Source organism: Corythoichthys intestinalis, chromosome 3 (genome assembly GCF_030265065.1).
Source record: "Corythoichthys intestinalis isolate RoL2023-P3 chromosome 3, ASM3026506v1, whole genome shotgun sequence".
Taxonomy (NCBI): Eukaryota; Metazoa; Chordata; class Actinopteri; order Syngnathiformes; family Syngnathidae; genus Corythoichthys; species Corythoichthys intestinalis.
Window position 1 is genome coordinate 59,637,821 of NC_080397.1, and position 26,308 is coordinate 59,664,128.

At 38.2% G+C, this 26,308-nt stretch overlaps 1 protein-coding gene across 1 annotated transcript; it reads left to right on the plus strand.

Moving 5' to 3' along the window:
* The first annotated feature begins 3,657 nt into the window (after nt 1-3,657).
* tctn2 (tectonic family member 2) lies at nt 3,658-25,410 on the plus strand. The gene is made up of 18 exons (XM_057830850.1): nt 3,658-4,005; nt 4,102-4,215; nt 4,306-4,376; nt 5,496-5,691; nt 5,776-5,876; nt 7,229-7,425; nt 7,518-7,635; nt 10,870-11,023; nt 14,353-14,436; nt 14,515-14,637; nt 14,707-14,781; nt 14,877-14,969; nt 15,077-15,194; nt 18,446-18,549; nt 20,538-20,679; nt 22,256-22,393; nt 24,193-24,281; nt 24,535-25,410. Exons 1-18 carry the CDS (start codon nt 3,939-3,941, stop codon nt 24,651-24,653), a joined length of 2,103 nt encoding a protein of 700 aa, XP_057686833.1. The 5' UTR covers nt 3,658-3,938; the 3' UTR covers nt 24,654-25,410.
* The last annotated feature ends 898 nt before the right edge of the window (nt 25,411-26,308 follow it).

A 26,308-nucleotide genomic window follows, 5' to 3' on the forward strand; every position in this document is an offset into this window, starting at 1 on the left:
ACTAAATGACATCTGTTATAAGCATTCATAAACGCTCATGACAGTCTCATGTCATAAATATGATTGTCTAAGTAATAATAACAATAATAATAATAATACATTTTATTTAAAGGCGCCTTTCTGGCACTCAAGGTCGCCGTACAATCATTTAAAAACATTAAAAGTGAGAAAATGAAAGTATATAACGTATAAGGAAATTTAAAATACTAAAAGAGATATAGGGGCAGTTAAGAAGACCAGAACTAAGTGATTATTGTGTATAGGCTAGTCTAAACAGGTGAGTTTTGAGTTTTGTTTGAAAAAGGGGGAGGGAATCTGTGTTCCTGAGATCGGGTGGGAGTGAATTCCAAAGTCGGCTCCCCATGGTGCTAAGGCGAGCGGGGGGGACAGACAGTTGTATGGAGGAGGAGGATCTAAGAGCACAGGAGGGAGTAGTAACATGAATGAGATCGGACAGGTATGGAGGGGAGAGGTTATGGATGGCCTTGAATGTGAGGAGGAGAACTTTGAACTGCATTCGAAAGTGGACCGGGAGCCAGTGAAGCTGTTGGAGGACTGGAGTGATGTGGTGGATGGACGGGGTACGGGTTATGATGCGGGCAGCTGAATTCTGGACCAGTTGGAGTTTATGGAGAGTTTTACGAGGGAGGGTGAAGAGGAGGGATTTGCAGTAGTCCAGACGGTAAGTGACAAGGCTGTGAACCAGGATTGCAGCAGAATGTGGTGTGAGGGAAGGGCGGAGGCGACTAATGGTGCGTAGGTGAAAGTGGGCAATCCGGGTAATGTTATTGATGTGCGATTGAAAGGAAAGTGTGTTGTCGAGGATTACTCCTAGGCTCTTGACTAGTAGTACAGTCATGTTGCGCCACTATCAAATGAAGTGTTGCCAAATACCATAACTTGCAATTAATAAAACAACTGGAAGAGTAACTGAAGAAATAATTAGTACAGAACATGAATTTTTAATTGCTATTTATATCTGTAGTGCTGCACTGCATGCTAGGAGGCATGTTGGACAACAGTGTTGACAGCAGGTGGAAGCAGAGGTTGACTGTCTCCCCTAAGGGAGCAGTAATGCCCTAATGAAGCTTCTTGAAGCAATGAGGCTTTGCGGCAAATTGGTTCAAAAATGGTTGTTAATTTGGTCTTATACAGTCCTATAATGCCGCTGTCAAATAAAGTGTTACAGCTTAATATCTTTTGGTATAAATATCTTATAATACATTGAGAACAGCTGCGGCTTATAGTCCCGTGCCGTTTTCGTGCCAAATTTGGTGGGTAGCGGCTTATAGTCAGGTGCGCCTTATAGTGCGAAAATTACGGTACATTTTTCCACATACCAAAAAAATGCCACATGGCAAAAAAATGCCACATGCTTGGCTTTGCAGGAATGATCGCCAAATTTGTACACAAAGTCATTATGTAAAAAACTAAATAAACATGAATCTTCTCACAAATCCAAATAACAGTTTGGATTTACAACAAATAAGGTTTCCTTTTGATTTGCTTTTCACAATGGGAAAGGAAATGAAACTCGATTCATTTCACATCATTTCTATTTTTTTTCATGTTGACATCCTCATTCTATCACATCCTTGCTTCACATACTATTTTCATGGCGTGAAATGTGATGCAATAGTTGTTTTCTTAAGTCAATGCAGTGCGCGCCGCCCTTAGGTCTGTCTGTCCGAAAACCAATTGAGAGTCAACCTTCCACTGAGCAAACCAGTTTCTTCTCCAGTCATATAGAGGAATAGAAGAATTGGAATAATAGCTGTAAATTGGGGACTAAGCAGTGCAAAACTTGGTCTAAAACGTCACTTTGCCTAGATTTATTCAGTGTCCAAAAATAGGGCCGTGAGTGGCATAGCCTTCACCGAACCCCTCAGGCTGACTGGGTCGATCGAACCCAGGTTAAGAACTACTGTATTGGAATAATTTATACGAAAATATTGAATGGAAACATACTTGTCTTTTGCATAGACTTCATAATATAGTCATTGGAATAGACTTAGCCATAGATTTCATTATGAAGTCATTATGAAGCTTTGCCTAGAAAATGTCTATTAAGAAATAAAGTTACAGAAATCACACTCAAAATACTTCGAAGGTGTTATTCTGTAAAGACAACAATAGTAAAATGTAAAATTAATATTGATACGTTATGCTCTTTTTCCGCAAATGCAGTGGAAACTTAACGGTTAGCTTACAATGATGCCTTGAGGCTGTTATTGCTTGTGTCTAGATGGTACAGCGCCAGCCAATTATTTGTCCGTTCTGGGTTATGCACCTTTAAGCGCTATTAATTTGTCAGTTCTGGGTTATGCACCTGTAAGCGCTATTAAGAAATCTGATGTATAAATTCATGTGTCGATTAAATGAACCTGAAAATAATATTTTAATGAAAATAACAGACCCTACAAATAATATAGCTATAGGTCAAGCATGTGGCGCCATTGGCGGAAAAGTCTGTTTCTTGTGCACTGATAGTTTTGTGCTTTTTTTTTTAATGTTTATTCTTTTCTAGTTTCTTCCTATGTTTTCTTATGTCATTTTTCTGTTGGTTTATGTGCTATTGGACACCCTGTGTGATTCCTGAATAAAGATCACATATATAAATAAAAATGCACGATAATATCGGTTACTGATAATTATCGGCCGATAATGGCAATTATGAAATCACAACGATAATCCAGATTAAAATAAATCAAACCGATAATGCAATCTGATACTTATATATTTGATTGAGCGTCCAAACGTGCGCAATTGACGCAAGTTGTCCAATTTTGCGCCTGCGCCTCAAGCCCTCGAAAAGCCATTTTTGTGAAATTAAGTATTTACTTTGTAAGTATTATGAATTATTTATTAATTAACATACATTGTTTAGATGTTGAAATATACTATTTGTTCACATTTGATATGGAAAAGAAGCAATCAATTCTATTTTTGAAAGTAACATTTGCTCTTGTGTATAATTTAAAATTGTATATATGTCTTTTAAAAGAATTATCGGCTTCAAATTATCGGTTATTGGCTGGAAGGTGGAGGAAATTATTGTATCGGTTGAAAAATGCTTTATCTTGCATCGCTGTCTACATCAATGGCTCTGTCGCAAAATGGCCCGTATATGACGACGCCAGTCCCCATTTGCTAATAGATCGCATGATACAGCATAGGCATATTGGCATACATATTATATCTATGTTAGATAATGCGCTGATTTAAAGTACTTAATCGAACGTGTACGCACTTTAAAATAGCGATAGTTTGCTCAGTTATCAACCAGTTTTCAAATGGCTTGAATTTTTGTCAAGATCAGAGATGCAGGAAAATGTCTGCTCCCCAAAAATAATGAAAACATAAAAAAAAAAAAAAAACGGAAATCTTGAATCAAAACCAGGTTAAATACCTTTTGTTGTAAACCTAACCATTAGTAAATCCGTAAAGAATTCAGCGAGTTATGTTTTTTGTTGCTAAATTTAAAAAGTTTTCTTTTGTACGGTGGCAATCCAAACATCTAGCCTAATAGGTAAGATATCAGAATAAACCCGGAAGTAAGATAGCGGAGCGGATGTACGTATAATTCACCGTGCGGTGTTTTTTTTAATGATTTTTTTTTTTTTTTTAAATATACCTATCCATATTCTTTCATTCTTGGAAATTTGCAATGCTCTATCAACGTTGGAGGTATCCGCTGAAATGTTGAGCTACATTTTAGCCTAAAATAAAGTTTTGTACTTGCAGCGCGCTGACATGGACAAGTCGCCTTATAATGACGTCACTGTATGTTTACGTTTATTATAGTAGATTACCGTTTAGAAACAGCGAACAGTGTGACTGAACTCTATGTAGTGACTGTTTACTAGGCGACATGTTTTCAACTCCATGGGTAAAGTTTGAAACTTCTTCACAAAACCTTTCAAACTACCTTGGCTAGAATGGCAAAGGTAGCGGTGTCATTCCTATTATTCCATATGCTTTATTGGGCCAGTAGCAACACGCTCGGTAAGAAATTGCACTTCTGAGTTGGGAGTACTAACATTTAAATGCTATAATGCTATATCTGGCTTTTTGTTGAGTTAAAAATGTTCTGGTCCTAAGTTTTCCAGCCGTCCTCCATCATTGCTACAGGACCGAGAATCACTGCTCTTTTACTCGGAAACTTAAAAGATGTGTCACTGAATGTGCGCACCGTGTTTACATCTAATTTAACAGGTACAAACAACAAGATTTTATGAAATGTTTTTATTTCAAACTAAGGAGGAAACGATTGCTGATTCTTGCTGGTTGTCTGTTAATTTACAGGAAGCATTGAGCCTCCATCGTGTGAACCTGAGGAAACTCAGTGGATTGTCACAAAGCAACTGGTTGGGACGGTAGGATGAGTTCAATTATTTCACTGAAATAATAGTCATCACATGTACACTACCGTTCAAACGTTTGGGGTCACCTAGACAATTTTGTGTTTTCCCTCAAAAGTCACACTTTTATTTTTCTAATGAGTTGCAAAATGAATAGGAAATATTGTCAGGACATTGACAAGGTTAGAAATAGAGCTGGGAATCTTTGGGCACCTAACGATTCGATTACGATTCAGAGGCTCCAATTCGATTATAAAACAATTATTGATGCACCCCCCTCCTTTTTTTTTTTTTTTTTTTTGGTGTTATTAGTTCCGAAATTGTTTAACCAAACTACTATTTCAGTATCAAGTTAACATATAACAGTAAACAAATATACAAAAATAACAGTAAATAAAAAACTCCAGTCCCCATTCTGTATCAGCAGCTTTAAACTACATTCAATTAATTTAATGTTGTGAATCAACTGTAACGTGAAATTCAATGAGAAAACGATTTAATTAAAATATATATATATATATTAAAAAAAGGCATGTCCGATATTTTTTTGCCGATTCCGTTACTTTAAAAAATACGTGATCGGACCCGATCGATTGGCACATCTTTAGTTTTGACCAAATATGGAGTAATTTTGCTATGTCGACCTGAATAAATGCATTTTTATTATTTCATATTCCATTTAACACAAGACTGTTATTTGTCATGACCATGCCATTTATTTAGCTATTGGGGAAAAATGCTTGGATAAAAATAATAGCCTGTAAAAATAGTGGAGTAGAGGGACTGAAATAATGACATTTTGCGGCTCTCTTCGTGGCGTTTTCCTCGTTCTGACTAATTCCGCCTCCTGACTAATTCCCCCTCAATGAGGTGAATATATTGTAAAACCGATGAGCCCATTCTCCCGCTGACGTCATCCACCTGTTGGGGACGCTAGAGCCCTATAATGGTAGGCGTGGCTAACCGGCAGATTAAAAGACCAATTTCTCGTCATCTGCGCTTTGCTTTGTTGTATGGAGTCAAATCGTCTCAAAATATGATTCTAATTCACATAACAATGCTATTTAAGACTTTTTTTCCCTCCTGTCGTACGCACTTTAAAATGCCCTTACTGTGTTTGATTTGTGATTCCAGAATGCTCTCCAAGTTAATCTACAACTAAATAAAAGTCTGCATTTCTGTGGTGAAAACGAAACTGATTGCTGTCCAGAGCCCCTGTGTGTTCTTGAGAGCCTCCAGGTATCCGCCTGCGTGGAGAACACACCTAAGACATCATTACTGATCCAGGCCAAGATTCATGCTCATTTGATAACTACCTTTCCCGGATCTGGTAAGGATACTGAATCATTCATGCATGAAGTACAAGAAACTCTGTGTGCTATCTCAATAAATATTAATCTTCTGTATATTGTAGATAATCAAACAGTCATCCCAAACCAAGTGTATGAGCCTCTGGGCTCCTGTCCTTGTGACCTCACTGCTGGAATATGTGATATCCGATGCTGTTGTGACAAGGTACCTACAGTGCTGGCCAAAAGTATTGGCACCCCTGCAATTCTGTCAGATAATGCTCAATTTCTCCCAGAAAATGATTGCAATTACGAATGCTTTCGTAGTAATATCTTCATTTATTTTGCTTGCGAGGAAAAAAAACAAAAGAAAATGAAATAAAAATTAAATCATGATCATTTTACACAAAACTCCAGAAATGGGCTGGACAAAAGTATTGGCACCCTCAGCCTAATACTTGGTAGCACAACCTTTAGACAAAATAACTGCGAACAACCGCTTCCGGTATCCATCAATGAGTTTCTTACAATGCTCTGCTGGAATTTTAGACCATTCGGCTATGGCCAACTGCTCCAGGTCTCTGAGATTTGAAGGGTGCCTTCTAAGCCTGAACGATATATCGTTTAAACATCGCCCTCGCGATGTGCGCATGCGCGATAGTCCAATCGCAAGGACGTGCGATAGTTTTTTTTTTTTCCCCAATCCACAAACCTTTGTTCTGCTTCATTTGCTCGCACTGCCTCTCTCACCCCCTTTCCCAGCTCTCAGTCACTGCGGCACTTGCTTATTCAAGTTAACGATGGCTTTGATCTGGCCAAAGAAGCCGGGCAGCAATCCGTCAATCATCGTATAACTTGTTAAACAGTTTCTGCAAGGAAGCGCGGGCTGGAATGAATGTGTGTGTCTGTGGGGGGAGAATGTGGAGACGTTCGAGACGTATAAAATAAACGCCAGAAGTGATTATGAGGAGTTTGTAATTTCTACATGTCACACCAAGAGTTACAGCTAAGGTAGATAAACAGAAGCATTCAATAAAGCTAAGCATTTTTCTACTACAGTACTTTATTCTTGTTCAAAAATGATTTTGTTGGACAGTTATGTTTAAAACTTATCATAATTATGACATTTGAAGTGCTTAAAAACTATTTATTTATAAACATTTTTTAAATCACTTTGGGGGAAAAAGTGAGAAAAATGTCTTATACTGTATGTATCTCTTTCCAGTGTTAAATCTGAATAAATACATTGAGCACACACAAACACACACAAAAAAAGGGGGGGGGGGGTATGCGCTACTTTGCGGTTTTTCACTTAATTTTCACTTAAAATGATTGACTTAATTTTTTTTTTCCAGTTTCTTTTGTGTTTTTTCATTGCAAGCAAAATAAATGAAGATATTATTTCCAAAGCATTTGTAATTGCAATCATTTTCTGGGAGAAATTGAGCATTATCTGACAGAATTGCAGGGGTGTCAATACTTCGATCAGCACTGTATAAGAAAAATGAGCAATGTGATAGCATGCTTCTGTATTTGTTTTTTTTAAATTTTTTATTTACGTTGGCTGTACTTCAACAGGACTGTTCAAGTGAAGAATTGAAGCTGTTTAAGTCTCACTGTTTCCTGGGACCCTTTGGTGGGCAACTCCCTCCTGTTCCAGACTATCATTGTTCTGCACAGAGAGAGGACTCTCCAGATTGGTTTCCATTTCTGTGTGTCATCTCCCCACCTGAGAACAACCCATACTTGGGGCACTTTTATCATGGAGACACAATGTAGGAAATTACTGAACTGTTTTCATTTATTGTTATGGTATTTTGTCTCAATTATTTACCTATTGTATTTTTTTTCCATTTAATTTATTCAGTGCAGCAAAGCCTCACCCCTCCTTCCAAAAGCCTGTTTTGTCTGCGCCGGTTTTTAACATTTACAAACAAGGAAATCCTATTTTTACTTCGGATGATCAGTTGTTCACCATTCCGCAGGTTAGTATTGTCTGATTTATCAGTTAGAGTTCTATGTTTTGTAAGGGTGTAACGGTACATGTAATAGTATTGAACCGTTTCGGTACGTGGTAGTCGGTTCGGAACGGACGCGTACCGAACGAGTTTCTGACGTAATATAACCCTTACTTTTCAACGCTGTGAGTCGATCGGGTTACAGTTTCTTTGTGTAGATTATATTTACTCCGTCTTCTCTACTATAATGAGGACCAACACGGTAGGACAGTCCAGAAACGTCAACGGCGCGACAACGTGGCCGCCGCGAGAACGCATTGAAATGCGGGCGTTGGAATCAGCCATTTCACACCAGTCACAGTGCGGCCGCGTGTTAGATGCGTCCCGGAAGCGGCCCAACGCAACGCACGCAAAAAGAACGGCAGAGTTTTTTTATTTGACGCGAGACGCGGCCCTCCTGCGTCAATACTACTAGCTAGGATTGGGCCGGAAGTCACTCGTGTAATAATACGGTGGATCCAGTCGATTTTCAAACTAATATGCAATCGTAACCTACTTTTTGAGTCCATCAGATCTCTTGAGTGGTAGATCGGGGCAGAGTTGACTTGTCTTTGTTGATTTACTGCTGTCTTCTCTGCTATAGTGATACCCTAATTTTCGGACTATAAGCCGCTACTTTTTTCCCTCAACTTGAATCCTGCGGCTTATAGTCCAGTGTGGCTTATTTGTTGATTTATTTGGGTTAATAGGTAACACTTTATTTAACAGCGGCATCATAAGACTTTCATAAGAACATCATAATTATGACATGACTCTATCATGGGCATTACTGAATGCTTATAACAGATGTCAATATGTGTCATGTGGCATATTATGTCACTACATCCATTTATGTCCAGCTCAGATCTTTTACGTCCATTTAAAAGTGATATAATTTGCTGGACAATATTAAATGATGTTTGTTATAAGCGTTCATTAATGCTTATGACAGTGTCATGTAATAATTATGACTGTCTTATGACAGTATTATGGCACCACTATCCAAGAAAATGTTACCAAATACCATAACTAGCATTTAATGAAACAACTGGAACAGTAACTGAAGAAATAATTAGCATAGAACATGACTGTTATTTACATCTGTAGCGCCACCATGCATGCTAGGAGGAATGTTGGATGACAACAGTGTTGAGAGCAGGTGGCAGCAGAGGTTGACTGTCTACCCCAATGAAGCAGTGATGGCCAAATGAAGCTTTTAATGACAATAAGGCTTTGCAGCCAATTGGTTCAAAGCTTAATGGTAGTTCATTTGGTCTCATGACAGTCTTATGGTGCCATTGTCAAATGAAGTGTTACAAGTTAATACCTTTTGGTGTAAATATCCCATAATACAATGAAGACAACTGTGACTTTTAGTCCAGTGTGGCTTATCTATGAACAAATGCCGTTTTCATATCAAATTTGGTGGCTGGCGGCTTATAGACCCTACCCACCGACGTCACAAAATCACGTGCTCGCTGTATGGTTCCGCCCCCTTGTCCGTCATTTTGTGTCTGTATTATCAATGGTCTCAATTGATCGAGCAATTTATAATGCATTTCATGGAAGACCCGGTGCTTTCGGATGCCGTAAACTCACTTGATGCGTTGCATAAAAGGCGTTATGTGGAAAAGCTTCAGTTTATCCATTCGCCAGATCCATATTTGATGCCTAAATCGATGTTTTTCGACCCGCTGTCTCCGCCGTATTTGCCTGACATCTGCTAGCTACCCTGATATGTACAACTATCTTGTCCACACAAAATCAGCCTATTCTCACGAAAGTTTGAAAAACTTTAAGAGCTTGGAGGCTTATAAATACTTCGTTGCTGGTTGGGTGAAACAGGTCCTCGTCCACGAAAATTCGGCAGGAATCTATCTTGTGCTTGGAAAGGTGAGTTAAGAAATTTTCAATTCAAAATCTTTTATTATTGCTAACATCCACTGTCAAGTCTAATGTATTTCATGTCGTTTGTAAATGGAGTTAGGGCTTTTAATGTTTATATGGTTTAGCGATAGCACTCTCACTACATACATACGTGTATGTTGTCGGCGATTAGCCTAGCAATGATCTTAATTGTGGTTGTCAGCCCAAAACCCTCTAAATATATATTAAATGCATCTTACCAGATATAAAATGACTACTACATAATCTGTGGTAATCGTTTGGAGCCCAGTTTTCTCGTCGAATTGCAGCAGCCCATCTCGCTCTCTTCTCTCCGGGTCTCTCGGAATCCGGTAGAACTTCAAGTCTCTCCGTCTTCTCCGTCTATCTTCTCTGTTATTGCAACCGACCGCCACACACGCCTTCACCATTTTGATTATTAATGTTAACGAGCAGAAAAACACGTCGTAAATAGGAGGAATGTAAGTAGCCGTAACATGTAAACATGATGTGTTGACGGACAATTGGGCGGCACCAGTCAGGAGGAAGGAGTTGTGACGTCACGTGGGTAGGGTCTATAGTCAGGTGCGCCTTATAGTCCAGAAATTATGATAGCCAACACGGCCCCGTGTTCAATACAAAACCTTCCTACGACAACAAAACAAGTAGGAACTAATATTCACATAGGAACTAGTTATACAACATAAAATATACAATATAAATGAATACTACATTTGTAAAATATAAACACATAATAAAATAAATAATCACCTATTTAAATAAAACAAACTGAAATGAGCTAAAACACCTGTAATTAAATAATAATAATACACACATCCTGCTGACACAATTAAATTTATTAATTTCTGTGTGGCGCTTTAACTTGAGAAAATCCACCAATAAAGCTTTTGAAAACCGCTCATAAGAAAAAAAAATAATTCATTGAGGCATTTCATTTGTAAAATACATGTTAAAATCTTTGTCATTGGGATTTTCTCTTTAGCACAGGACTTCTTTTTTCTTCTTTCTTTCAGAATGAAAGCTGACCAATACGTTTGGTCTGAAAAGCAAATTGTTGTTGGATAAATACCTGCTTTTTAAGCAGAATTCTAGCTTTGTATAGGCTAATGTTCCTATTGTTGAAAGCACAAACGTGTGTAATAAACAACTAACACATTTATATTTTGGATTTTTTTTTTTCTGTACCGTAAATGAACCGAACCTCGACCTCAAAACCGAGGTAGGTACCGAACCGAGATTTTTGTGTACCGTTACACCCCTAATGTTTTGGGTTGATGTTGCCAAAGCTAACCAAAACGTGCTATGTTTTGCTCACAGATGGTCAATGGACACTGTCTAAACAATGCTCCTGTTGCCTTTTTGGAGAATTTTAGTTTCCAATGTGTAACCGTGCTGAGCTCTTGTCCAAATGATTTCCCTTTACAAACACTTCCTTCCGACTTGAGCATTCACGTAAACAATGGGGTAGGGGGTAAGTATTAAAGCGGGAGTTCAGAATTTTTGAAATTAGGCTCAATCTTCAATTTAGCAAGGGTTCAATTAGTCGGTGGAGTTTATTTCAACAAATTCCCAGCAGTTTGTTAGTTAGTTATTAGTTTCAGGGCTCCGGAGTGGCTAAGCTAGCTCGAGTCAGTGGTCCTGTCTTCGCATGTGATATTATTGGAACTAACATTGTCAAATAATTCAAAATGCAGATCATTGTTCAAAATACACAATAGAGAGGAGTGCTTTGGCCACTCGTGCTAATGCTGCATTCGATGAAGATGCGGAGTCTGATTTATCCCAGTTGGATGGTACCAGTTGCGACCTCATAGCGTTCCAGGCAAGGGTTAATTTGAGCCGGATCATTTCGGAACATATTACGGCATCTCTTGATTTTGGATTCCATGTGTTCCGGGACTTATTTAGTCCGATCCAGCACCTCTCGTGTATTAATATTAATCCTTTAACACCGATTGTGTCGGCAGCGACGCGTTTACGCATGTTGTCTTTGAAGCTTCGTCACGCTGTAATTACGTCACCCACGTGCCGCTGGTTGGTCTCATTTAAAAGTGCGGAAGTTGATGTCCACACCAGATTTCATTAAAGTCAATCGACCAAGAAAAACGGGAGATAAGGTCATTTGAGTTTTATAGTTTTATTGCACTCATAAATATGCATTAAAACGCTGCATGGACCATGTATCTATCTCCATATTTCCATCATTTCTTGTCCTTTTTCAAAACCGAAAGCAACACAAATACTACATATCCCAAGAGCCGTTGTGATGTCAAGAAGGACGAACCGAATGTGGACATTTTTAATACATTTCCGAGTGAGGTGCCAACTAAGGAAAAGAAGGCATGCGAAGCAAGCAACGGCCGTTTGGATTGAGCAAGCGACTTTGAAACGTGCAGAATGAATCTAAAACTAAATTTAGCGCAAGCTAATGCATTATTTCATTAACTCAAGGAAGAAAATGAGCCGTATTTGTTGTTTTCCTGGGATGAGTCGGCGTCTCGGCGAGTAGAAGTGACAGCAGCGCGCAAACGGCGAAAGAGTAGGCTGTGTGACATTGTGTGTGACGCAGCTCCGTGACCTGTTCATGCAGAAGCTTTATTGAGTGCGCAAAAAAAAAAAAACTTTAATGGGTCGTATGCCAGAAAAATTTGAATTGAACTGAACTACTTGTCAATATTCTTGAAAATACTTTTTTTCAATGTTATTATATATTTTTTCTTCACTATAATCTTTTCAATTTTTATAAAACTGAGTGTTCGAGAAGCTTGATTGCATGTACTTTAGATAAAGTGATGGGTATAATACTGGGTATAATACCTAACTTCACAAAGAGATATCCTCCAAACCCTTTTTGTGTTAGCTGACTATATATTTTTTTCTCACTATTTTGCACTGTATATAACCTGTTTTGACCATAGTATGTGTAAAGGCCAAAAACACCTATGCCCATACTTGCTGTTTGTCTTGAATTGTCAAACATAAAACTATTCAATCTTATTTTTTTCTATTGAATGTTTATCCTAACAAGTTGAATACAAACATCAAATGCATGCAAATTTGGCTAAAATAGGCGTAGGTGTTAAAGGGTTAATGATAATATAGTGCGGAGAGTTATAGAGGAGAATGTGAGTCGATGATTCCGATGAACTCAACATCACTTGCTTCGCTAGCGCCCTCTACTATAAATAGCGCCACGAACCATCGCGCATTACAGAAAGGAGCACACATCGAATAACACTGGATACCACCATTCTAAGTCATGGTTGCCCAAACTTTTCATCAAGCACTTGGGCTGAACAGAAAACAGTCGCTTGCTAAGTAAAGCTTGGCAGCAAAAAAAAACCAGAGGAACCTTGACGCTTTTCACTCCCTCATTTTATTCTTCTTTCCGCCACCCTAATGCAAAACAAACAACAAGTCACTGGCGGGCGGCTACGCAGGCCATCAATTGGAGCGTCGCGCTGGCGCACCAATAGGAGCCCCGCTTTTACGCTGAAGGGGAAAAGATATCGTCATCGCACACACCCTCTTTGTTCCTCACAGTCACTGCAGCACTTGCTTATTAAAGTTAACGATGCTCGTTGTCCTTGATCTTGCCAAAGAAGTGGACTTCAAAGCGGAGCAATGCGTCGGTCATCATTTAACTTGTTAAACTGTTTCTACAAGGAAGCCGCGCTGGAATGAATGTGTGTGTGTGGAGACGTTGGAGACATATAAAATAAATGCCAGAAGTGATCATGAGGAGTTTGAAATGTCTACATGTCACTCCAAGTGTCACAGCTAAGGTAGATGAACAGAAGCATTTAATAAAGCCAAGCATTTTTCTACTACAGTACTTTATTCTTGTTCAAAGTTGATTTTGTTGGACAGTTATGTTTAAAACTGATCATAATTATGACATTTGAAGTGCTTAAAAACCATTTATTTATATACATTTTGTAAATCGCTTTGGGGGGGTGCGCTTTCGCGGCTTTTCACTTTTGTGGCGGGCTCTGGTCCATATTTACCACGAAAAACGAGGGATCACTGTACACTGTGGTGATGGTGAGTCATCCAAAGTCTTTCCAAACAGCTATTCAAGTCATCAAGCGAAAATTTCTTAAAAAATATATATATAAAAATCGCAACAATAGTTTTTTCCAATATCGTTCAGGCCTAGTTTCAATGATATTTTTTCTGGTCGGAGGTTGGAAAACTCCGATTTCCCACCTTCCTCGAATGCAGCATCAGTCTACCGAGTCTTGACTCAAGAAAGGCAACGTGGTGAAATGTGCATATAGAGGCTTTGGAAACCGAAGAAATTGACAAATGAAAGTTTCCGCAAATTCCCTATGTATAACGAGCACCAATATAAACTGTGGTTACTTGCTGCTGGCTACGACATAAACACCGGTGGCAAAAATATCACTCCGCTCTGCAACCTGTTACCTGCAGAGCTGCTGGATTACAGATGTTGCTGTTCATACAAGTTATTGACATGCAACTTTATCCTAAAAATATAGCCAACACTATTGATTGCATGGGTAATTGGTGGTTTTCATGCATGCGTATGTCGTTTTTTATTGGCATGCTAAGACGGGACCATTGACTCGCGCTAGCTTGGCTATTCCATAGCCCTGAAACTAACAAAGAACTCTCAAACTACACGGAATTTGTTAAAATCAATTGCACTGACTAATTAAACCCTCGCTAACTGGAAGATTAAGCCGACTGTTAAAAATTCTGTTCTTCCCACTTAATGTTTGGAAATCTGTCACATTGCGTCTTATGCTTTGAATACATCATTTCTTTTGACTGTAGGGGATGTCACAGTAGTTGTGACGAATGAAGTGGTAAAGGATTTGAATCATTTCCTTACAAATGCAGCTTTTGAATCCGATTCAGGTAAAATAAAATTCCAAAGTATCATCACTAGACAGACTGTGTCCACTGTGATTGTTTAACTAGTTTATTTCACTTCAGATATGGAGCACGTATGTGACAATGTGACCTTGGCTTTGGATTACACATTCATCTGGAAAGGAAACAACATCACAAATATCAACCTTAGACACTCTGTTGGGAAATTAACTTTTAAAGGAAGTGGTGCGTGTCTGTAACATTCCCATCTTTTTTTTTTTTTTGGCTTGGTTTCAATTCAATTTCTCTTTGCAGTGGAGTTAACAACAAGATATTCTGCTGTTTTCGTGACAAGAGAACCTGTAGGAGAATCCAACTCAGGGAATCCAGGTAAGATTCCTTTTATCCTGAGGAAATCTGTGAGATTTTTTTTCTTTGTCAAATAGGATGGTGCTTCTTTGACGCACAGGCATCTTGAATTCCAGGTTATCAATTGGGAAGACCTGTCATTGCTGGTATTGAGAACACACAACATAATTTCTCTGTGCAGAGGACATCAATCAACCTCTGGAAACCAGGTGAGAACATCACAGATAATGTGATTATTGACTATAATAAGCAATGAAGTTATTATGTTATTTCTTTTAATTACTGAATATAAAAAATGCTTTATTCCACTGTAAAGTGCGCAATGGGCTGTGTCTCACTGCTGAGAAACAACCAGTTATGTTTGCCGAAAATTCCACATCAGGATGTCAATTATTTGTCAGCCTACAAAACCTGACCCAGTGTGATCTCCTCAGGTGAGACGCGTGATCGCTAAGGGTGTAATGGTACATGTATTTGTATTGAACCGTTTCGGTGCTCGGTTTGGAACGGAGGCGTACCGAACGAGTAATGTAATGTAATGTAACCCTTACTTTTCGAGGCTGTGATTCTATCGGGTTATACCGTAATTTCCCGAATATAACGCGTACTTTTTTTCCACAAAATCAACTTGTAAAATCATGTTGCGCATTATAAAGGGGTACATGGATGGAGACATATATATATATATATATATGTATATACAGTGGGGAGGACAAGTATTTGATACACAGTCAATGGGAAAACCCATTGGCAGTGTATCAAATACTTGTTCTCCCCACTGTATATATATATATATATATATATATATATATATATATATATGTATATATTAGGGCTGTCAAACGATTAAAATTTTTAATCGAGTTAATTACAGCTTAAAAATTTATTAATTGTAATTAATCGCAATTAATCGCAATTCAAACCATCGATAAAATATGCCATATTTTTCTGTAAATTATTGTTGGAATGGAAAGATAAGACACAAGATGGATATATACATTCTACATACGGTACATAAGGACTATTTGTTTATTATAACAATAAATCAACAAGATGGCATTAACATTATTAGCATTCTGTTAAAGCGATCCATGGATAGAAAGACTTGTAGTTCTTAAAAGAAAAATGTTAGTACAAGTTAGAGAAATTTTACATTAAAACCCCTCTTAATGTTTTCGTTTTAATAAAATTTGTAAAATTTTCAATCAATAAATAAACTAGTAGCCCGCCATTGTTGATGTCAATAATTACTTACACAATGCTCATGGGTGCTGAAGCCTATAAAATCAGTGGCACCCAAGCACCAGCAGAAGGCGGCAAAACTCCATAAAACGCAACAAGTGAGCGTTTCACTGTGTGCTGTCATTTAAATCTCTCTGAGCGGGGCATCTGCGTTAATTGCGTCAAATATTTTAACGTGATTAATTAAAAAAATTTAATTAACGCCCGTTAACGCGATAATTTTGACAGCCCTAATATATATATATATATATATATATATATATATATATATATATATATATATATATATATATATATATATATATATATAAAAACAGATTTTTTTTTATTGACACGACCACGTTGTGTTGAAGAAAACGTATGTGGCGATCCGTTGCCGACCATTACGGTACCTGACGTCACCATTTTGTTTCGGCAATACTTCACTATGATCGGCAGAATGATTTCGTCTGTGTTAAATTCAGCTTTTTTCACTCTTCATATAGCACAGAATTTAGTTTCTTGAACTCATTTGAGTCAACGTTAATTGCAGCTCCACAACTCGGACCATAACAAACGTAACAACACAGACTTCCTGTGTGTGTCCGTCAACTAACCCAAATAACAATAGTTCCTATTGTTACTGTCGTGTCTGTTTTATCTTGTCTTGGAAAAAAACTAGAATACTTCGAGTGCCGTGTTCAACGTTTTATTTCTTGCGTTCAATGAACTTAAATGCCGACAGTCCGGTTATAATGTGGCACTCTTTTGGCTAGCCTCAGCGGCCCTCTGGCTCATAGACAATCACAACATAGATATGACACTACAGCAGCATAGATCCACCAGTGCCACAACATAGAACAACATAACATAGAATACCAATATGTCACAGTGTCGACAGCGATGAGCTCTCTCGGATTTCCGACTTACGTTCTCACTTTCATTTTACCGTATCAATCCATGGAAAAAACATTTATTTATCATGATGAAAGGAGCAAGTTATACAGCAGCCTTTAAAAAGAAAAGTCACATCTGTTTTGTTTTCTCCAAGATTCTGGTAAATTGGAGAAGTTGTCAAATCATATTATTTCCGTAAATATTGTCAGTTTATGGTAATGTTTTTAACTACCAATATGCTATGCTTGTGCTGTGTTTCACAAGTCAGTAAAATGACATTTCTGTATCTGTACACGAGCTCTGTTTTCCTGTATTCTTCTATTTATTGGTGCTAAAATTAGGGTGCGCGTTATAAACGGGTACAGTGATTTTCCCTAGATTTTACAAGTACATTTGGGGTGCGCCTTATATTCGGGAAATTAATGGTAGTTTCTTTGAGTAGATTATATTTACTCCGTCTTCTCTACTGTAATGAGGACCAACACAGTACGACAGTATAACCCAGAAACGTCAACGGCGCGTCAACGCGGCCGCCGCGAGAACGCAGTGAAACGCCGGCGTTAAAGTCAATAAGCCAATGCACACCAGTCGGCCACGTGTTAGACGCGTCCCAGAAGCGGCTCAACACGACGCACGCGAAAAGAACGGCAGAGTTTATTATTTGACGCGAGACGCGACCCTCCTGCGTCAATACTACTACCGGTAGCTAGGATCGGGCAGACCGGAAGTCACTCGTGTAAAAATACGGTTGATCCAGTCGATTTTCAAACTAATATGCAATCGTAACCCACTTTTTGAGTCCATCAGATCTCTTGAGTGGTAGATCGGGGCACAGTTGACTTGTCTTTGTTGATTTACTGCTGTCTTCTCTGCTATAATAATAACCAACACGGCCCCGTGTTTAATACAAAACCCTCCTACCACAAGAAAACAAGTAGGAACTAATATTCACATAGGAACTAAAGTTATACAACATGAAATATATAATATAAATGAATACTACATCACATTTGTAGAATATAAACACATAATAAAATAAATAATAGCCCATTTAAATAAAATAAATTGTGCTTTAACTTGAGAAAATCCACCAATAAAGCTTTTGAAAACGTTCATAAGAAGAAAAAATGATTCATTGAGGCATTTTATTTGTAAAATACATGTTAAAATCTTTGTCATTGGGATTCCTTTTCTCTTTAGCACAGGACTTCTTTATTCTTCTTTCTTTTAGAAAGAAAGCTGACCAATACGCGGGGTCTAAAAGGCAAATTGTTGTTGGATTATCTTTAAATAACCACTACTTTTTTAGCAGAATTCTAGCTTTGTATAGGCTAATGTTCCTATTGTTGAAAGCACAAAGGTGTGTAATAAACAACTAGCACATTTATATTTTGCATTTTGTTTTCTTACTGTACCGAAAATGAACCGAACCGTGACCTCAAAACCGAGGTACGTAGCGAACCGAGATTTTTGTGTACCATTACACCCCTAGTGATAGCATTCAGAAAGTACAGTACAAGTACCGGTAAATGTTCTCAAGCAAAGTAAAATGCATTGTCTCCTACAGAGAGACTGTTGGGTCCCTGCAGGCAACCTTGGTCACAGCTACATATGTTGCAAAAAGTGGAAACCCAAATTCTGAAATCGAAGAAGACTGGGTCAAAATACAATGTGAGTACAAATGAAGAACAAGTGCCATTTAGGCCTGCTGCACACTGACCGATGCGTTGGTTTAATATACAGTGGTATGAGAAAGTATCTGAACTTTTTGGAATTTCTCACATTTCTTGATAAAATCACCATCAAATGTGATCTGATGTTTGTTAAAATTACACAGATGAAAAAACAGTCTGCTTTAACTAAAACCACCTAAACATTTATAGCTTTTCGTGTTATACTGAGGATAGTACAGCATCACCAGATCAGCCTGTTTCCACTTTCGCAATATTTCTCGCCTCCTCCCTTCTCTCACCCGCCATACCGCTTCCACCCTGGTCTGTAATCTAATAACCTCCCGGCTCGATTGTTGCAACTCACTGCTCTTCGGTCTCCCTAACAAGTCCCTCCAGAAACTGCAGCTCCTCCAGAACTCAGCAGCACGCCTCATCACTCGACCCCCCGCAACACACCACATCACCCCCATCCTCCGTCAACTTCACTGGCTTCCCGTCAAACAAAGAATCAACTACAAGATCCTCATCATCACCTTCAAAATACTCCATGGCCTGGCCCCTCCCTACCTTTGCGATCTTCTCCGTCTAAACAATCCAACCCGTTCACTTCGCTCTACCACTATTCTTCCCCTCTCTGTCCCCCGTGTCCGCCTCTCCACCTTTGGTTCCAGAGCTTTTAGTCAGTGCGCCCCCCAGCTCTGGAACTCCCTGCCTCCTGATCTTCGCAGCATATCTACCCTATCACTTTTCAAATCTAGACTGAAAACACACCTGTTCACTCTTTCTTACCCACCATAACCTCTAGCTCTTTTATATTTTTACTTCTTTTTATTGTGCTTTTAATTTTTTATCCTTTTAATACCTTTTTATCGTACTGTGATTCCATGTCTCTTGTGAAGCGTCTTTGTGTGTTTTGAAAAGCGCTCTAGAAATAAAATTTACTATTATTATTATTATTATTATTATTAGTATGCAAACAATGACAGAAGGGGGAAAAATAAGTAAGTGAAGCATCTCATTTAATAAATCAACAAGATGGCATTAACATTATTAACATTCTTTTAAAGCGATCCATGGATAGAAAGACTTGTAGTTCTTAAAGATAAATGTTGGTACAAGTTATAGAAATTTTATATTAAAACCCCTCTTAATGTTTTCGTTTTAATAAAATTTGAAAAATTTTCAATCAAAAAATAAACTAGTAGCCCGCCATTGTTGATGTCAATAATTACGCAATGCTCATGGGTGCTGAAGCCCATAAAATCAGTCGCACCCAAGCGCCAGCAGAGGGCGACAAAACTCCAAAAAACAAGTGGACATTGCACTGTGCTGTCATTTTAATCTGTTTGAGTGGGGCATGTGCGTTAATTGCGTCAAATATTTTAACGTGATTAATTTAAAAAATTAATTACCGCCCGTTAACGCGATAATTTTGACAGCCCTAGTAAAAATTGGTTTCAATTGCTCTTTAAGTCTTCTTAGGCAGAGGGTTAACTTCCTTATTTTTCCCCCTTCTGTCATTGTTTGCATGCTGTCCTCATTAAAATATAAAAAAAACTATAAATGTTTGGGTGGTTTTAGTTAAAGCAGACACTGAATTTTCATCTGTGTGATTTTGACAATAATCAGATCACATTTGATGGTGATTTTATGCAGAAATGTGAGAAACTCCAAAAGGTTCAGATACTTTTTCATGCCACTGTATGTAAGTGATATCGTACAGCATACTGCATGTGGAGTTGAAGGAATGCGGTTCTGTTGTTGTTCCCTAAACGAACACTGGGAGTCACAGTTGTTCTGTTGGCTATGAAGCAGCGGTCGCTGCCTTACGCGTGGGGCAAGTGCTTTGCTGTAATTTTCAGTGCAATTGACAAATTTGTCCCATCGCGCGGTGTGCAGCATGCCTTAGTTTGTACAGTGTGTCATATCTGTGCATGACCTAATTGTATGAACAACATTTCTGAGTTACTGTCATTTGAATTTTAGTTGAAAACTCACCCAATGCATTAGGAGATGACGAAGGTTCATGCAGTGGAATTCCATCCCATACCCATATTCACATTTGGAGTTTTGTTGCTGAAATGACTGAAGGAAATGCACAAAGGAAGATTCAAGCTATACAAGTCCGGTCTGTATAGATTTTAGGTCGTCTTGCGCAGTACAGTCCCTGACAAAAGTCTTGTCGCTTATCCAGTTTGTAGAAACAATTGCTAATAAAAGATTGATCATTTAATGAAGACATAAAGGTCAAATTTTGGCAAGACAAAAGTTTTGTCGCCTACAGAAAGTAATGTGAAAATTGAACAAAAAATGTACTTCAAATACAAAAATATGTTACATAACATAAGCGAATTAAGTAGTGGGGCTGTGAGATCCAAATTTAATATTTTGTATGACTTCCATGGGCTTCGGCGAGGATTCCTACAATTTATTAATGAAGTCATCAGGAACATCAAAGAAAGCAGTCTTGCATGCCTCCCAGAGTTCATCAACATTCTTGGGTTTCGTCTTCCATGCTTCCTCTTTCATCCTACCCCAGACATGCTCAATGATGTTCATGTCTGGTGACTGGGCTGGCCGGTCCTGGAGGATCTTGATCTTCTTTGCCTTGAGGAACTTTGAGGTAGAGATTGAAGTATGCGATGGAGCACCATCCTGCTGCAGAATTTGTCCCTTTTTATGGTTAGGAATGTAAGAGGCAGCCTGCAGATCTCTCAGGTAGCAGACAATTAAAAAACCGTGTGGGATTTGCCAAGGCCCACAGCCAGTCAAAAGGATGGACGCTGGAAAAGGGGCAAAAGGTGGATTTTTCAGATGAATCTTCCATTGAATTACACCACAGTCGCCTCAAATAATGCAGGAGACCTACTGGAGCCCGCATGGATCCGAGATTCACTCAGAAAACAGTGAAGTTTGGTGCTGGCAAAATCATGGTTTGGGGTTACATCCAGTATGGGGTGTGCGAGAGATCTGCTGGGTGGAAGGCAACATAAATAGTCTGAAATATCAACAAATCTTAGCTGCCTCTTACATTCATAACTATAAAAAGAGACAAGTTCTGCAACGGGATGGTGCTCCATTGCATACTTCAATCTCTACCTCAAAGTTCCTCAAGGCAAAGAAGATCAAGATCCCCCAGGACTGGCCAGCCCAGTCACCAGACATGAACAGGATGAAAGGGGAAGCATGGAAGACGAAACCAAAGAATGTTGATGAACTCTGGGAGGCATGCAAGACTGCTTTCTTTGATGTTTCTGATGACTTCATCAATAAATTGTATGAATCCTTTCCGAAGCCCATGGAGGTCATACAAAATATTAAATTTGGATCTCACAGCACCATTACTTAATTCGCTTATGTTATGTAACATATTTTTGCATTTAAAGTACATTTTTTGTTCAATTTTCATACTATTTTCTGTAGGTGACAAAACATTTGTCTTGCCAGTATTGGACCTTTATGTCTTCATTAAATGATAAATCTTTTTTCAGTGAAACAAATATATTTTTGTACTTTCAACATCATTTGGGAGGGTCTTAGCTTTCATATGATCCATTTCTGAAACCAATTGAATAATTAAAAGTCAGGTTATTAGCAATTGTTTCTACAAAATGGATAAGCGACAAGACTTTTGTCAGGGACTGTATAAATACAGGGGATTTTTACTTGTATTGTACGTATTTCTCATTTTTAACCGTTTTAAGGTCCACACTGTCGACTTGGACATTTGACTGTGCAGGATGTGATGTATGTGAAGATCCCACAGAGGCCCAGTTGTTTCATATCACATCATCCGTTACCTTTAGTGACATTCCTATACATACTGGACCACCAAAAACCAGGTAATAGCAAATGATAAAACCTGCTTGACAAATGTTAATACAAAGTAAGCAATTCATTTTAAACGCTCCGGTATTTTGTACATCATCCTGTTCAGTGTGATACATTTTTAGCATGTCTTTAATCTCTGTATTCTTCATCTTTCACAGTGGAAATCTTTTTTGTAAAACACAATTTCATACCAATCAATGTATTTGTTAAAATCATTTCTGTACTTTTTTTGCTTTGTAAGGCGTTTTTTTTTTTCTAGGAAGAACAAAAAATAATGTCTTCTGTGTAACATGAATTCATCAGATATCATTATTTTATATGCAGTGTTATTTATGTCGTAACATAGTAGTACAGTTGTGGTCAAAAGTTTACATACACTTGTGAAGAACATAATGTCATGGCTCTCTTGAGTTTCCATTTATTTCTACAACTCTGATTTTTCTCTGATAGAGTGATTGGAACAGATACTTCTTTGTCACAAAAAACATTCATGAAGTTTGGTTCTTTTGTGACTTTATTATGGGTGAACAGAAAAAAGTGATCAAATCTGCTGGGTCAAAAATATACATACAGCAGCGCTAATATTTGGTAACATGTCCCTTGGCCATTTTCACTTCAATTACGCGCTTATGGTAGCCATCCACAAGCTTCTGGTTGAATCTTTCACAACTCCTCTTGACAGAATTGGTGCAGTTCAGTTAAATTTGATGGCTTTCTGACATGGACTTGTTTCTTCAGCATTGTCCACAAGTTCTCAATAGGACTTTGGGAAGGCCATTCGAAAACCTTAATTCTAGCCTGATTTAGCCATTCCATTACTACTTTTGATGTGTGTTTGGGGTCATTGTCCTGTTGGAACACCCAACTGCGCCCAAGACCCAATCTTCGGGGCTGATGACGTTAGGTTATCTTGAATAATTTGAAGGTAATCATCCTTCTTCATTATCCCATTTACTCTCTGTAAAGCACCAGTTCCATTGGTAGCAAAACAGCCCCACAGCATAATACTACCACCACAGTGCTTGACGGTAGGCATGGTGTACTTGGGGTTAAAGGCCTCACCTTTTCTCCTCCAAACATATTGCTGGGCATTGTGGCCAAACAGCTCCATTTTTGTTTCGTCTGACCACAGAACTTTCCTCCAGAAGGTCTTATCTTTGTCCATATGATCAGCAGCAAACTTCAGTCGAGCCTTAAGGTGCCGCTTTTGGAGCAAGGGCTTCCTTCTTGCACGGCAGCCTCTCAGTCCATGGAGATGCAAAACACGCTTGACTGTGGACACTGACACCTGTGTTCCAGCAGCTTCTAATTCTTGGCAGATCTACTTTTTGGTGATTCTCGGTTGAATCTTCACCCTCCTGACCAATTTTCTCTCAGCAGCAGGTGATAGCTTGCGTTTTCTTCCTGATCGTGGCAGTGACAAAACAGTGCCATGCACTTTATACTTACAATTGTTTGCACTGTTGCTCTTGGGACCTGCAGCTGCTTTGAAATGGCTCCAAGTGACTTTCCTGACTTGTTCAAGTCAATGATTCGCTTTTTCAGATCCATGTATATATATTTTTGACCCAGCAGATTTGATCACTTTTTCTGTTAACCCATAATAAAGTCATAAAAGAACCAAACTTCATGAATGTTTTTTGTGACAAAGAAGTATCTGTTCCAATCACTCTATCGGAGAAAAATCAGAGTTGTAGAAATAACTGGAAACTCAAGAGAGCCATGACATTATGTTCTTCACACGTGTATGTAAACTTTTGACCACAACTGTAAGTGTAGGTTGAGTTATTTCTGCACTCTTATTTCTCAGGTTCCAGATAAACTTCACTGAGTATGATTGTGATAAAAATGATGTATGCTGGCCTCAACTGGCCTTCCCTTTGACCAAATATTACACTGGTAAGAGTTTCACCGCATACTGGTTTCTGGACTATATATGTGTGTATATGATATTTGAACACAAATCATTTTAGAACTGCTTGATTTTTATATATTGCTGTACAATTTGAAAAATCGTTATCGTACATGTAATTTGAAGAAGAAGAAAAAACAGTACGTGTTACTTAAGAAATTGTTATCCATTTTTAAAATGCTAGATTGTGTAAACTCATTTTTCATTTGTTTGTTTTATTGTTTTTTTTTTTTTTTTTAGGTGAGCCACATTCCCAGTCATTGGCTAAAGGCCTAATCTTAGTCTTCTTTTTCATCGCTGCTTCAGTTCTTGGTACTCCCTGGAGGCAAATTCGGCAGGCTTGGAATAGTTCTCTGTAATTTTAGGAATAAGGATTACCAAGACCAACTTATTTGACATATTTATGTATTTTACAAGAGCAGTTATTACCCTGAGGGTAGGTTTACACTGTATATGTGTTATACAAACAGCTGTGTACAGACAGAAAGAAATTCACACATACACATGATAGTGTAGTGACCCTGAGCTGAACGGTCCTACATGGGGCAACCCGTCCCTTTTTCCATGCTGAAATGCAATGCCCTCACAGTAGTGGTTCATGTTTACATTGCATTATATTTAATATTATAGAATCCACCCTTAGACTTTGTAGAAAAAGTGCATTTTTTTTTTTAACCAAGGCATGTTTTATTTAAAATAAAAAAAAAACTTTAAAAAAACAACAACTGATGTTTCAATGTCAGTGTGTGTGTGTGGTTTTCCTATACTAAAGATTGAAATTTTCAAAACTCTGTGCAGACAGTCTGAAAATATATAATGATATAAAACATTTCATGTAAACTGTTTACAATACAGGTAGTCCCCGGGTTACAACATACTGACGTACGTGATTTCAACTTTACGATGCCGGCGTCTTGTCCGCCATTTTGTCTCCAGTCTCATTTTTTTTATATAAGTCGTGTAAGCTGTTCCCTATTGTACTTTAAAGTATCTTATTTTTTACTTTATTAATATGACGTATTCTGTCCTCACTAAACGTGAAGTTGTTCAGCTTGACAGACAGCAAACAAGGCAATTGTGGTTTTTGAAACTTTTTACTTCCTTCACTTTTGACAATTTATAAAGCTGTAATCAGGGCCGGCCCAGCCAATACGCAGACTATGCAGCTGCTTAGGGCCCCTGACCACTAGGGGGCCCCCAATCTGGCAATTTTTAAATTTATATTCTATTTTGTTTACTCCAGTTTGCTGTATTTGACTTTTGGGAGTTTTGATACTTTATTACAAGCTTAAAAAAATTAAAGTTCTTCCTTAACTTCTTTCTTTCCTCGTTTAGAAAAAGGTTTGGCGCTATCTACTGTAAGTACTGAAAATCATTTGGGGTGAGAAGTTTGAAGTATGCAGTGCAACAAAATCTGATTAATATACAAAATATGGACGTATGAGTTGGATTGCATGTATGGGTTTCACAGTACACTGTGACGAAATGGTGGGCCAAAAATATGGGCCCCTTTGCATTATTTTGCTTAGGGCCCCCAAATGGCCTGGGCCGGCCCTGCTGTAATACACATATGTACACTTATGTTCAAAACGACACACATTCTAACAATAAAACAAAACAATTGGTGTTCAAACGTCCATCTAGTCCGATCAATATGTACATTTCCTAGATTAAATTTTTCTTATTTGCCTTACAAAAGTCCGCTAGCTTTGATGCTACGAATGTTAAAGTATTTACAGTTCTCATAGAAAATTGCTCACACATAACTCCACAAACTGGCTCTAAACTTAAATACAAATGCATACACAAACATATACTAACTGAAACAACTTCCAACCTGATGTGGGCCAAACCAAGCGTAAAAAGACATCAATGTTGTGTAGGTGGGGAACAGACCACTAATTTTGCTACTGAATGTCCAACCTGCATCAGAGTTAGCATAACATTAAACTGTGAACTTACTAACCTGCAAAACTCGAGTAGGAAGCTGCTTCGAGAGAAGTATCCTCCTGTA